Source organism: Pholis gunnellus, assembly GCF_910591455.1.
Source record: "Pholis gunnellus genome assembly, chromosome: 3".
Classification (NCBI taxonomy): Eukaryota; Metazoa; Chordata; class Actinopteri; order Perciformes; family Pholidae; genus Pholis; species Pholis gunnellus.
Window position 1 is genome coordinate 14,509,206 of NC_136529.1, and position 14,856 is coordinate 14,524,061.

The 14,856-nt window shown below is 40.5% G+C and overlaps 1 protein-coding gene across 1 annotated transcript in view; it reads left to right on the forward strand.

Moving 5' to 3' along the window:
• Positions 1-2,031: 2,031 nt before the first annotated feature.
• Positions 2,032-14,856, forward strand: part of LOC306715144 (voltage-dependent calcium channel subunit alpha-2/delta-3-like) — a gene marked incomplete at its 5' end in the record, with an annotated part of 29,255 nt that continues 16,430 nt past the window's right edge. The window contains 8 exons of the mRNA XM_079185408.1: positions 2,032-2,171; positions 3,690-3,771; positions 5,187-5,411; positions 6,903-7,019; positions 8,685-8,744; positions 12,831-12,993; positions 13,579-13,710; positions 14,700-14,760. Coding sequence (XP_079041534.1) covers positions 2,032-2,171; positions 3,690-3,771; positions 5,187-5,411; positions 6,903-7,019; positions 8,685-8,744; positions 12,831-12,993; positions 13,579-13,710; positions 14,700-14,760 — 980 coding nt within the window. The remainder of the gene's footprint in view (positions 2,172-3,689; positions 3,772-5,186; positions 5,412-6,902; positions 7,020-8,684; positions 8,745-12,830; positions 12,994-13,578; positions 13,711-14,699; positions 14,761-14,856) is intronic.

Below are 14,856 nucleotides of genomic sequence, written 5' to 3' on the forward strand. Positions count from 1 at the left end.
TAAACAATCAAGTTGAGAATGTGTTTTGTATCCTGATGCGTTAAGGATGGTGAGACTGCTGCAACGACCCGGAAGAAGGTAACACATTCCTTGCTCAAAGCCCTTCAGCATGAGTCCCAGTCGTGTTTTCAACTGGACAAATAAAACTAGTGGACTTTTTTCAGTATATCGTGACAGAGAACTGCATTTATTTGCCATCAATAGTTAATTAAAGCACTCAGGGAGGCTGTGTTGTGAGAGAGGCTGGATGATACTGTCCGTCATCCAACATGCAGGAACCTTATCGGCACGTCCCAGACAGTACAGGCTCCTCACAACTTTGATGTACGATGCAATTACTAAACTAATAAAAGCTTCAAGTGGAAACACGGTTCCTGGTGATGGTGGAGGTGGTGGTGCATCAACCCGCCTGCTGCATTGACATCATTATCGCTTCCTAATCAGCGTTTAGAGAAGACGACGGGAACATTGTCCAGTCTTATTTTATAAGCACTGATGACACCGACTGAAACTTGGAAGCCTACTTCATAAACTTCATGAGTTGTTTCTTCAGTCTCGCGACAGAGGCGCTAACTCACTACACCTTTAGTCTGTACCTGGATAATCTCTGGGGTCCAGTGACGTCATTAATGAATCATCAGACTTCAGTTATTCACAGACAAATACACAAAGTTGACATGGAAATGTTGCTCAAAGATGTATTTATTTACATGTATCTCTCTCCAGTGGTGCAAGTAACTAAGTACATTTACTCAATACTACTTACCATTTTGAGGTACTTTACTGTACTTGAGTATGTCCATTTTATTGGCTATATACCTCATACTTCTACTTCACCCCATTTCAGTAGGAAATGTTGTAGCCTACTTTTCACCATTTATTTAAGAGCTATATAGAAATATTTTTCAAATTAAAGGCTTACATACAGAATGTAAGATTATAAAATATGCATTATCACAGAAGAAATGGCTAAAATAAGCTCCACTTTGACTAAGGACAAAATTAAAGTAGGCTGCATTTTATTGCATTAATAATAAATACTATAAGCTTTTATAATTTTGGGTGCAGGACTTTTACATGCGTTTTTTTTGGTTTACTATACTTTTACTAAAGTAAATGATTTGAATACTTCTTCCACCACTGTCTCTCATTGTGGTTGTTTTGTATTAGGACTGTTCATTATCTGAACTCAATGTGCATATTGTTTCTCCTTTATGCTGCTGGCAGTGCGGAAGCCTCCATGAAACATCTGCAGTCTCATTATCGCCCAGAGAGCCATTTTTTATGTCCGGAATCTCCGCTTATTGTTTGCTGCTTATTTTAACTTCCATATTCTTATGAATCCATTATGTAATCCATAATAATAACATTGCAGTTATAATAAAATCCCACGCTTTCGCGGGTTTTGTGTGTGTGTGCAGCGTGGAGATGGGAGACAGCAGATGAAGCGTGTAGTATATACTGCAGCGTCAGCGTTAAATGCAACAACTTCTGAGCAGTCGACATGAGAGAAGTGCGTCGCAGAGAAGAACCAAAGTTCACAGCGATCATCAGCATTTTTGCTGATTAATTAAAATGATTCTCGGTAGATCTGTGGCCGGAAAACACCTGTCCATGGTGCTCTTAGTTGGAAATTGAGGAACCCCCCTCGACTTCAGGAATCAGGGTCGATTTCGCCTCCTTAAGCTTTTCAGTCTTTGTTTCAAACATGCAGACGACACGTTTCCAGGAATAAAAGGTCCGTGATTCTTGCAGCACAGAACCGACTGAGGGGGTTTCCCTTTTCAGAGAAAGGCGAATGAGAAGATTATTGAGGCTGGAAGGTGACTCTCTCTCTCTCTCTCTCTCTCTCTCTCTCTCTCTCTCTCTCTCTCTCTCTCTCTCTCTCTCTCTCTCGCTCTCTCTCTCAGATACAGTAGGGTACGTGCTGGCAGAACCGCGGCTGGAGACTGTGCACCGGGGTCCAGCAGTCCACTACGGTGTTGGGACGGGATTTTTTACTGTACAGATATTTTATTATCGGAGCTGAAGATGTTTGGGAGCTGGAGAATCCTGTTGTCGCACATGTGCAGCAGCAGCAGCAGGAGCAGGAGCTTCCTTGTGCTTTGGATCCTCGTCGGCTTGAATGTGGTGGAGGTGGCGGGGTCCCAGCAAGGGATCCCTCTGTCAGTGTGAGTGAGAGGCAGCTCTGCAACTTTGTTTCGCATGGAATTAACTGAAGTTGATCTCTGGCAGGCCGGACATATAGACATTAGATGTTCAGCATTTTTAAATTGCCTTTTTTATTTTACACACAGGCCATATTACAGGTTTAACTCATCACGTATTGGTAGAGAGTGATACTATTGGTAGGAGGGAACATGCAATTACAGATGGGATTTCAGCAAGTAAGCAGTATGAGTACAAATCTCCCCTTTGTTTTATGTTATATGACAGCATTATATACATTCAATAAATTGACAATAAAAATGATATTCTTAAATAGTCAGAAATAATACGCATTACTGTTAGGCTCCACTGTGTTCTGCCACAAACTACAGACACTTGTATTTCTCATGGACATAACGTACATTTTTAGAGGCACCCTTTATCTAAATCATTTTTCCTACATGTATATTAATTCAACTTGATAAAGAGCAGGTTATTTTTTGATAACTTTCACAAACTTTTCCGATAACTTTAAATTGGTTCAATTGAATTCACAATTCTGCAGGCCTTTACAAATGTAATCTGATAATGCTCAATTTGTTTGCATATCACAACAATAATGAACTGATAGTGAATCACATTCTTCTTCATTAGTCAGATTGTGAGCCTTGTTAAATTGCAATACCTTTTACTCTGGGAACTTTTATTTGCAGGATTTTGTTTCCTATTTCTACCTCAAACAATTTAGATAAGAAAAGACAATGGAAATTCCCAAGTAAAAGTATAATATGTGAATGCATATTCAAAAAGTTAATCTCGCCCATGACAACGTTCATGCCAGAGTTACATATTTTTTAAACTCTTAGCACAACCTTAAAAAGGCTAGATTAAATATCCCGCAGGACATTTTGTGTCTTTAACTGCACGGATCAGGAGTAGCGCTTCTCATTAAAAATAAAGAAAATAAATTCTGTTGTCCTTGCAGGGTCTTCGAAGGGTTAGTTTAGTTTAAAATCCACAATGTTACAAAAACAATCAGTAAGATTAGGCAAACCAGTAGAAAACAGAACCGTAACTGAAATTATTTCATTTTTAAAGAAACTGTTTAGGAAATGGTTCTATTTCCAAATACCTCTGATCTGTTTTTGAACAATTGGCTCTGCAGATATTGGACATTTTACACTGCACATGGGCTAACTACAAATCTTTTCCTTCCCAAGAGACATTTTCAGTTTAATAAAAGTGCTAATAACTACAGTGATCATCAAAATGAAAGCAATCATTTGTCATGTGAGTGAAGGTCAGGGACACCGGGCCATGACTATAATCTTCTGTCTGATCATGTCAGAAAAAAGCTAAAAGAAAATGACAGCTGAGGAGAGACAAGACATTTAAAAGTAGCTAGATTAAGATATTATTTTCCTTTATTTAATATAATCCCTTACCTTTCTCTGTGTTTCATTTCACATTTTTATGCAAATCTTTCTATAATACTTGGGCGACTGTTGGTTAAACTGTTATTTATCTGCACTTTGTTCTAGCGTAAAGCTATGGGCTTCAGCATTTGGTGGAGAAATTAAATCCATCTCTGCAAAATATTCTGGATCCCAACTCCTGCAAAAGGTATTCTTCTTATTTCCCAGTCTTGTGGACACAAATGCACTTTTCCTTTTGTCTGATGGTCGTTACACACATTGTACTATGTAATCTAATGGCTGCAGAGACATTTCGGTGTCTCAGCTGAATGCTGATGCGTTGTTTTAGAGGAGACTCAGGTGTGTTTGGCAGGGGCAGAGGTGTGTGTGTGTGTGTGTGTGTGTCTGTGTGTGTGTGTGTGTGTGTGTGTGTGTTTGTACTCGACACAGCCCATTAACCACGGCTCTGATTCCTCTCTCATCTCTCCAGTTAACTCTCTGGAGTCAAGAGTTTCAACCTCTGGATATGAATGCGACAAGGAGACAAATTGAATAAGTGTGTGGTTGAGTTCGATGGGTGAGGCGATGTTGACATGATGAGTGAAATCAGCAGGGAATGAGCGATGACCCAGTGCAGCAGATTTCACTTTTTGTCCACTGGATGGCAAAGGTGCGCTCTGTGTTTCCAGGCCTCCGGTGGTCAGAACTGAGTTAGGTGCATTGAATGTTCACCGTTCGTCAGCATGCTTACAATTTGTTTTAAGTCTCTTTTACCCATGTTAGATTTCTTTATAGATGTGTGAAAGATTACTAGCTGTACAAAATTAACTTTCATGTCTTATGATATTTTAAAGGCATTAAATCCTAATTAACCCCTAAATTTAACCTTAATTAGTAAGGAAGATTTCACTGAAAACAATAGAAAAAGAAGAATAGGGAGAGACGGACTGGACGCTAAAAACATGAACACCGACTGCACAAGCCACAAAAATATAAAGTTATTTTTACATTTAAGAAGCCCTACATTTACAAAAAGTACATCCTCTCTGTGACAGTTGTCCCTTGTTTCAACAGACTATATAATACTTGGACCATGTCAAATATTCAAACTCAACACATCATTTTTTTATGACTGCATCATCACATCGGAGGTAAATGTTCTGTAAATCTTGCGCTTTATTTCATACATGCTTGCCCCCCCAAAAAAGTATATTTTGGAACCCTGGGATCTGCACTAGAATTTAAAATACACGTATGTGGGTTTAACAAAAGCTTGGCCACATAACATGAATTTGTAACAATGAACGCACAAGAAGAACTGTGGGTTGGTATGGAAGAACACCTTTTAATGCGTATGCATTTTAATTCAAGAACACCACAAACTACAGTCTTGACAATGACAACAGAACTGAATCAACACCTCACTGACATTTGGGTTTAATTATCATATAGTTCTATGGATGTCATGTTTATCAATGCCATCATCATTGACATTATAAATTTGGACACTGTGATCCATGTGTCAATAACAACTCTTTACTTTCTTCCTGTAGGTTAAGTTACTACATGAGTCCTTGTCATACTTGTTAATCCTCTGCATTTGACTCATCCTCACTATTTTAGGAGCTGTGGGCTATCACAGCGCCGCGTCCGGGGACCAACTCCAGTTCTGAGGCCAGTGCCTCGGCCAAGGGCGGTAGCAGGATCAATCCTAAAAATGCTGCATGTCTTGGAGCGTGGGAGGAAAGCGGAGGAGTCAGAGGAAGTCCACGCAAATATGGGGAGAGCTTTCAAACTGCATATAGAAAGCGGCTCCTCGGTACAAACCAAGGACCTCCTTGCTCTGAGGTGACAGTTCCTTAATATAAGATATGATTTAAAGTGCAAACGTGTGGTGGGAGCTGAAGCGCTGTCTTTCCATTTCTTACCAAACTTTTCATTTTTTGTATAAAAACATTTTGTAACATGCCCTGCAGATTTGTTCCCCTTTTGTGTGTGTATGTAAGCACTTTGCTCGTGTTCCTGTTCATGGAGGCATGTCTGCAGAGAGCTGTGCCGAGCAAGTCAGCACAAAGCAGTGAGCTGTGAGGGAACTGACGGGTCGTTAGGGGTTGGTCATTAAGGCTGATCATTAGATGCTTTTATGGCGAATTACCCGATTTCACTAAGATTTCAGCAAAAGGGGAAACACTAGAGCTCTTCAGGCTCCCGGCCTTACTACAGCATTGGTCATTACTCTAATCAATAATCATGATCAGGGCTTTTGATGAATGGGGCTTAACCTCCTCTTGATGACTGGAGGAGTGTGAGGGAGGATGAGGGGGGGGGGGGGGGGGGGGGGGGGGGGCTTGGGGATTCTGGGTGCTGAGGCGAGGAGGACAGGCGTGAAATGAACTGTTCTGCTCCACTGCGAGCCCACACTCTTCCTTTCAGTAGGTAATTTGTCGCCTCATGTACTGGCGTGTGTTTGTGTGTGTGTGTGTGTGTGTGTGTGTGTGTGTGTGTGTTTTGTGTGCATCCTGTCCTCACGATGTGTAATGTGTTTGAATGTGTGCTACGAGCCTATAACGTGGCCTATGTTTATTTTTAGATTTTGGAAGTGTGTGATGTAGCTGATTGGACAGCGTGAGAGGATCAGGTTTTTGTTTTTATTTGGCATGTGTGCGTGTTTGCCAGGTGTGGGATTATGTAATGTTATATCCCTCCGAGCTGTGGCGGGCTTTGTTCTGTATCACTGGAGGTCCTGTGCATCCAGCAGAATCAGCATTATGTGAGGTGTAGTTCATTACCCAGAATCGCCCGAGCTTGACACGTTATTATCTTTCTTCTGTGCTTTGACTCCATTTCAATTACCCTCTTACCATGCATAGCCTTCAGATTCAGCCCCCCACCCCCCACGGCCACCCAACATGGCCATCTCCAGCCAATCGGAGAGATAGAAGCAGCATGTGCAGCCAATGACTGAGACGGGATAAAGACTATCAATCATTCTGTGTTGCAGGGAGGGTTTTATCAGTCGTTCATCTGAGACTGGCTGCATGCAGCTTGTCAGCCAACATGTGAAAGCTTATAAGCCTTGTTTAACAATTCCCCACCTCTCTGGAGTGGAATGTAATGAAACAATAGTACTCTAAAATGTTGCAGAAGACACACAGAAAAGATGATTATCTTAATGTTTTTTTTCTTCTTTTCTTATTAAGTGGACATTTAAATTACTAATGGATTGATCAACCATATGAGCTCAATATGTTTCCAGTATGTATTCTTGCAGCCAATGTTGAAAGATTTACAGTCGTCCCCTCTGCCAATGCCACACTTTTGTTCCCCGCTTATTTTCAGAAATACAAAGAACTTGAGAAGTCAGTCAGAGTGGAAGAAATTGATGGTGTGAAACTGGTCAAAAACCTGGCTGTGAAGTTGGAGGAAGTGTTCCGGAAAAAAGCAGAGGCCACCAGGGTAGGTACAATATTAAATATGTCGTGGGCAAAAGCATTTTATTGTATTAATATTTCTGGAATGTTCTGCAGCATTTTGTTCAGTTTGTTGGTGCCATTTGTTGGCTATGTGTCTTTGTCAACATATTAAGGTTTAAATAGGAGAAAGGTGTTCTTTTGTTTTGAGATATTAGGGGGGAGGATGCAATGTTTCTTAATGGGTCGAAACAAAATATGAATAAATGTGGGGAGGGTAATGTTTTTTTAAAAAGTCAAACATAGACCCTTCCCCACCACAATAGGCCGAATTTGTGTATAGTCCCTAAATTGAGTAGATTATTCACTTTGAAACGCAGCTGCTCAAAGACCAAATCTGTACTTAACGTTGGTGTAAAAGGTCCGTCTGGAATATGGTGTTGCATGTAATTTATTACAGTCCAGCCTGAGCGGTTGTCAGCCTCACAGCAGCAGCCTCTCTGCGACCTCAGCACAGAGGAGCTTGTAACCATTTTAATGCTGCACCTAGCAAGGACTGCTGGGAAATGATAACGTTTATCTCCCCCCGCCTGCTTCCACGTGCGCACAAATTCATGACAGTTCGGCCTATAAATTACACTTGCAGGACAGCTATTAATTGAATAAACACGATTTGATTCCCTGAGATGCATCAACATATTGTTTTTTTTTAATTATGCGAAAACAATAGGCACAAATTTGGCTTTTGTAAAAATAGAAAAATAAAAAAACTACACCAAAACGCGAGCGCTAAATCATAATCTGGGGACGTCATTACTTTGATCCAGATTGAGAAGCGAGTTTTAAAATGAGGCAGTGACCTCAGTGGTGGAGGTCGGGTGTCTGCAGGTATATTTCATAAGAAGAAAAATGATGCCTAGGCCTATGAAGAGAATATAAGTTAGAACTATTTACATCATTATGTTTTTTATATTCGCCAGCTGCTGACGACATGAGATCTCACCACGAGGTCAAATGAATTTGGTCACCACCGCCTCGGTTGTGTTTATATAGCAGTTATTTTGTCACATGTGACAAGACGTTAATTACCTGCTTGGCTCCGAAGGCGAGAGTGACTGGAACGTTTAGGTGGCATTTCCCGGAAACACAGAGCCAAGCACATTTTCCAGAATCGAGTTATTACAGAGGCAATGGTGCTTTGGTACACGACATGAAATCCTGCTCCAACCTTCCTCCATCAATCATTTCACTGTGGCACTCACCAGTTGTGCCCTACATTTTATGCACATTTTTTTGTCCTTAAATATTACTATAAGGATTTCCAAGGACGAGGAATCAGTTCTGGCAACACATGCTATTAAAACAAAAGCTTGACATGGATTCCATCCAATCCAAAGATTACTCTTAAACCTGCCAATGGTCCTCGATCATGTTCCTCTTCAATGGAACGACATTTGTTGAGATTTGAAAATGATGGAGGGACAGAAGAATGTGCAAACAGCAAGTTTGAGAAATACGGAGAGTGGCAAAGTGTGAACCACGCATGGCTTTGAAGGGACTTACTGGAGGCCTTTTGGGAAGTTTGTTAAAGTCTTAAAGAATATGTACATATTTTCCTATTGTAAATATGCATGTTTTATAGAATTTGCTCGTTTGCATATATTTTACACGTATTGTGTGTATTAGCTAAAACGTTTTTTCCTCCTCTCAGCGGCTCGTGGAGGCAGCAGAAGAAGCGCACCATCAGCACGAGGATAATCCGGATCTTCAGGTGAGGTTTGTCCCGGACAAAAAGAAGAAAAAAAGGGAACGTGACTATTGAAAATGTGGTGCGTCATTGTTTAAGACCAGGCAGAATCATTTAAGTTGGGCTGGGGAGGAGCGGCTGCAAGGTGAGAGAAGGGTAACAGGCCCTAAAAGTCATTAATTGCGTTGCTCGTCCTTCACACTCATGTCCTGTCAGCGGTTTGATACATAATGCTTCTTTGATAAGCAATGCCGCACAGATTGAAGGCAGTGCAGAGCTGTTATAACTCACGCTGACTGTTTGTAAGTGTAGCCTAATCGAATAGCTCAAAAACATGTCTTTGCTGCCGCAGTGCCTTAAAGTTCAGCACAGTAACCGTAGAACTGTAATACAGTATTGGAGATCCTTTGCCAGTGTCCTGATGTTGCATGCAGAATTAAAGGCTGCCGAAGGGTGTAATGCATGGCAACATATTTCGATTAAAGTAGTAACATTTCTCGGGAGACAGTATTGGACTATATTGGTATATAAATCGGGCTGCATTGCTTGTAATTTTAATCGTATTTCACAGGATATGCTCATGTGCTCAGACTCTGGTCGGGACATTATTTAGCGGCTCTCATTGCGGATTTTCAGGGCGCACTGAGCTCTCAGTGTCTGCAGAGGGAATGCAGTATTTCTGTCGTTTGCCCTCTCTCTCTCTCTCTCTCTCTCTCTCTCTCTCTCTCTCTCTCGCCCCCTCCCTCCCTCCCTCCCTCCATCCAGTAGACAAAGATAAATGAAACTTTGCGCGGCGCATTGTTTCACTTTCATGGCTCGAGATTGGAAAGCCACTCGAGCAACAAAACACTGAAATAACGGCAGCACTTTACAGTAGCATTTACATCACAGGAATACATTGCACTCGCATTGTTCCCTGGCCGTTTCTCTGCTGTTCACACAGCCAGAACAAGACAGGTAGATTGTACCTTTAAATATGACTGCTATTTTTAACTAAAGACTATTAATAAAAGAAACATTTGTTTTCACCAGTATCCTTGAACATGTTTCACTTAGACTTTAACACATCTGCAACTGCAATATTGCTTTGCCCCTCTCAGATTGTTTACAAAAAACAAATGTACTGAGGGATTTGTGCATGCATGGTACATGTTTTCATTGCATATTTTATTTAATTATATTTGGGCTATTATTTCTGAAAGAAAACATGCAAGGTTTCCATTTACTCCAAAATGTATTGACAGTTTATCTTTTATTCTAAAATCAATATTCCTTAAATCAAATATTGTTGATAAAAACATCAGTATTAATTCAATTATTTATATTCATTTTGCTATTATTTTAAACAACATTTTGGTTAAGGTGACATCTTTCTATTATCATTGCAATGGCTTTGTTTTTATATTTTGCCTTATAAAAATATGTATATATATATATATATATATATATATATATATATATATATATATATATATATATACACATATATACACATATATATACGTAGACATTATTGTGTTTTTATGACTTACACGAAAAATTGTTTACGTTATCCTTCTAATAAGTTCGAGCTATGTGAATACTTTTATTCCAGCAATTTACATAGTCATTTTATCTTAAAGGCCATAAAAAGTAATAAGGAAAATTCAATATCCACCAGCGATAATGATGTGATGTCATGATATTGCTCCTTGTGGCATCATTTAGCCAGCCTCGCCTCCCCTGACACTGCACATTTTTCACGCACCATTTCACTGACCACAATGAGATAAGCCGGCTGCTCTTATCTCAGATGCTTTGTGTCAGGACAGTCGGGTGTTTTGCATTGACCCGAGCGTATTCTGCGGTTCAAGGGTGTGGAGATCAGGTCTGATGGAGCAACAGAGACTTGTCTCTTACTTCAGAAATGATATTTATTGTAATGTCTTTTGGGGGGGATTGGTGTATTTTGACTAACATGTATGTGGGCCTAGAAAAAGCCTATAATAGATTTTGATAAACAGGAACATTTTGGAAATATAAAATGAAAAAATCTAAAGTAGCATTTTAAATAAACAAGCTGAATCAAACAGTTTGCATTCAATGCTTATTGCATTAAAAAACATTCGGCCAAAATCTACTCAAGCTTTTAGTTAAAGGCCACATTTCTGACCCCTGAAAGATTTGAAGCATATAAGTAAAAAGTAAAATGCTATATTATATCAAATGATATAGAATGATTAAAAAACACACGTTACAAAATAATGCTACAGAATAATAATCTATATGATTCATATAGTAAAGTGTATTTTGCACATATGCTGAATGTTTTTATTGATCTCATATTACTGTAACTTAGCATCTTGAACAATGTGATCCGTAACATCAGGGAAGTGTGCAGCCTCTCAACAAATGAGTTCAACTCTATGCAGCTGTTAGTTATAACAAATGCATTAAGAGTGAGGGCCAGTTAAAACTTCTTGAGACACCCCATCTCCAGATTTTGGAGTGTGGGTATACACAGTAAGGCCCAGCAGGCCATGATGGAGGGCAGATCTCTGCAGTAGGGCCTATACAGCTATAACTGCAGAGCCAGTGGGGCGTCTCGGAGAGCTGCAGTGTCCCATGGCCTGCTCTACAGTAATAACCCTTGTGGTTAACGTGCCTCTCTACAGCACTATCAGTTCTGCTGAGGGTGCACATTTCTCTCCCCTGCTGCTCCTCCTCTGCAGCAGCACCCCGCCGCCACCACCACCACCCCTCCGCCCTGCCGCAGCTCGTCAGAGAGCTGCTCAGGCGTGGTATGAGCTGTCAGGGGCTGCTTGATGGTGATGCCCGCGCGGCCTCCCCCGAGTGTGATGCTGTGGAGTCCATCACCCATCTCTCTCTCTCTCTCTCGCTCTCGCTCTCTCTCTCTCTCTCTCTCTCTCTCACACACACAATAAGGGCCACAGAGAGGCTACTCAGACAGGATGAGGTAGTCTTTCTTCTGCAACAGCAGGCAGTGAAGGACAGGACAGACAAACTGTTGGGTTTCACTTTAGGGAGGCCAGACTTTTCACTGGCAGTCATGAAGTCCTCTTTGCACGTCCAGTTCCTTCTTAGACCTCAGTGACAATTGCAACTGCTGTAGTTAATGCACATTTTGACACACTGGGAACATTTCAAATCTAATTAGACATCCCAAAAAAATCTTCACACACACACATATACTTGTTGTCATTAAAAGTTGTCTATTAATTATGAGTAGCTGTAGCGTAAGTGGTGCACATATTTATATATTACTGTCCGTGTCCAAGCGTCCTTGAGCAAGACAATAAACCCCAAATTACTCCCAAGTAGTGAGTGTGTATTTGGCAGAAATCATTTTGATCATTTTGTTCAAAAACCTCTTCCAAATAAATGCAATAGAAAATGTGTAAAATATTTGTTTTCTACTTTGTGAGAAGCAATTTATATTTGTACCATTTAGGCCCTATTCTACTGTCTCATGTTTCTGTTTTATTGAGATACTTCATTTCAGCTTTATTTTGAGCTATTAACGCTTGGAGGACAGATGTAGACATAAGCAGACGTTACTGTGCATATGATGAATAATCTGTGCGGGAAAGGCAACCTGTATGAGGGGAATTCAACCCCTTAAAGAATAGCTTCAGTCTGCCTTATAAAACAAACATATGCATGTGACAGTTTTTGGTTGCTGTAATTGTTCTTCCTGTCCATACTGCCCGTGAAGAGGTGGGGGACAAAATCAATCCCTGATACAATCTTTGTGTTTATTATAGCTCAACCTTAGCAACATGTCAGGGGATACACAAAGAATTAATTTATACTAATAGGGCTGTACCTTTGGAGGATACTCAGACTAACTTAGACTGTTCAGACTTTGGCTTTGACTAAACTTTAGAGAGCACTTTTTGCACAGACTGTGGATTCTCTTCCCCATCACTTTTATTGAAATCCCTTTAGGTATTTACAAGAGGAATGATTACAAAAAGTTTTCAATATCCATATGTGAGTGTTGTTATAAGATAGATGTGTAAATATGTGAACCTACCCTTTAGTATTAATATCAACACTGCTATCACAGTTACGACATTTAACTTTTTCCGTATTCACTCTTTTCCTCAGTATGAGTACTTTAACGCCGTACTGATCAATGAAGTGGACGAGGAGGGCAACAACGTAGAGCTCGGAGGAGAGTTTCTTCTGGAGCCCAACGACCATTTCAATAACCTGTCAGTCAACCTGAGCCTCAGTGTGGTGCAGGTGCCCACCAACATGTACAACAAAGGTAAGAGCTCTGCCTGTGGCCTGCAGAAAGTCTTATTATGTGAGTGTTATTTATACAGTGAGCTGATGAGTGGGCAGGAGAAGAGGACCGAGGAAAGCGTAAGTGGTGAAAGAGAGAAATGGTAGCTGAAGCTGCATCAGTGTCCCATTTTGGAGAAGTGGAGTTGGGGCGATCGATGACAGTCCAGACATAATACGGAAAGCAACTGCAGACCTCTCAAAGAGACTGAAAAGAGTAAAGAGAGGGGGGGGATGGGAAAGATGTTTGTCATACGCTAGCTGTTCAGTCGCTTCTTGTTTTTTAACGTGTGTGTCACCTCTCCCTGAGTAACGCCAGGGCTGCTTTTGTTTGGCTATAATGGACTCCCCACAGCTCTCTGTTCGCAGCACAAAGGGAGGCTCGTCCAGCAGGAGGAGGGGAGGGGATGATATAGTCACAGGCATTGTAGCTCCTTCAGGGGGGTCAATAAGGGACAAAGGTCAACTGTGCACTCGGTAATGGTGACCAGGATGATTACTATTATCACCATTTAATTTACTTGTTTCTCTCCCATCTCTGTGTCTTTGCCCTCCTCCTCCTCCTCAGATCCTGACATAGTGAACGGAGTTTACTGGTCCGAGGCTCTGAATAAAGTATTTGTAGATAATTTTGAGAGAGACCCAACACTGATCTGGCAATATTTTGGGAGCTCCAAAGGTTTCTTCAGGCAGTACCCTGGTGAGTGCTGTCACCCTGTTAGTCGTCCTATTTCACTGTCTGTCTCTGTGTGTGTGTGTGTGTGTGTGTGTGTGTGTGTGTGTGTGTGTGTGTGTGTGTGTGTGTGTGTGTGTGTGTGTGTGTGTGTGTGTGTGTGTGTGTGTGTGTGTGTGTGTGTGTGCGTGCGAACAGAAAGGCTTGTCTCAAGAGAGTCATAAGCCATCATTGCGAGAGTAAAAAAAAGATCAGAACAAATGATTTAGAATAACTAAAAGGGTAATTTGGCTAATGTTGTAATTTTACAGACCATCAGAGAGGATGCACATATGCAGACTGTAATTAATCAGAGTTTGCCAGTGTGGGTCTACAGTCATGCTGAGAAACAGAGCGCGGCTGCTGGATCCAACTGAACCTATCAGACCATTACAATGATATGAAACAGGCAGTCGACTCACTGCAGTGTTGGAGTTAAGCTACAGAGATACAGCTGATTATATTCTTTTACAAATATGGACCCTTTATGTTTAATGTATAAGGAGCAATTCATACAAATATATTTCTTTCACCAGTGTTTTACAAAAAAACTTTTACGAATGTATACATCATTTAAATGTTAGAATTCACACTCCATTGAACTCTTCTTTGGTTTGGTCATAAAACAAAGAGTGAAAACATGAATAAAGATCGATAGAGCCCTCAATATGAAGTTTATACTGTAAGCAGTGATGAAAAGTAACCAAAACTAAATTATTGGTCACCAATATAAAAAGCCAGAGCTGTTTAAACATAAAGCATTGCTGTGAATGAGTAAATTGTTTGTGTTGATTTTAAATGCCACAGACAGCTTCATACATAAAACAGCACAGCATTCACTGTATAACAGCGGCTTGGTGCAGCACGTTGACATATATATATATATATCCTGTCTTTCTTTGTTTGTGTTTATCCAGCTTGTTATTTTCTGTTTTCTAATATTTTCTCGTGATTGACTTCCTGATCAATTTTAACAGGAGTAAAGTGGCATCCAGATGAACATGGCGTCATTGGCTTTGACTCTAGAAACAGGAAGTGGTAAGCCTTTACATACCTGACTAAATGTACTGCTCTTTGTTCTGCGTCTCATTTTCTCTAAAAAAAACATGTCTTTTTCTATTCTGCAACAAGGTA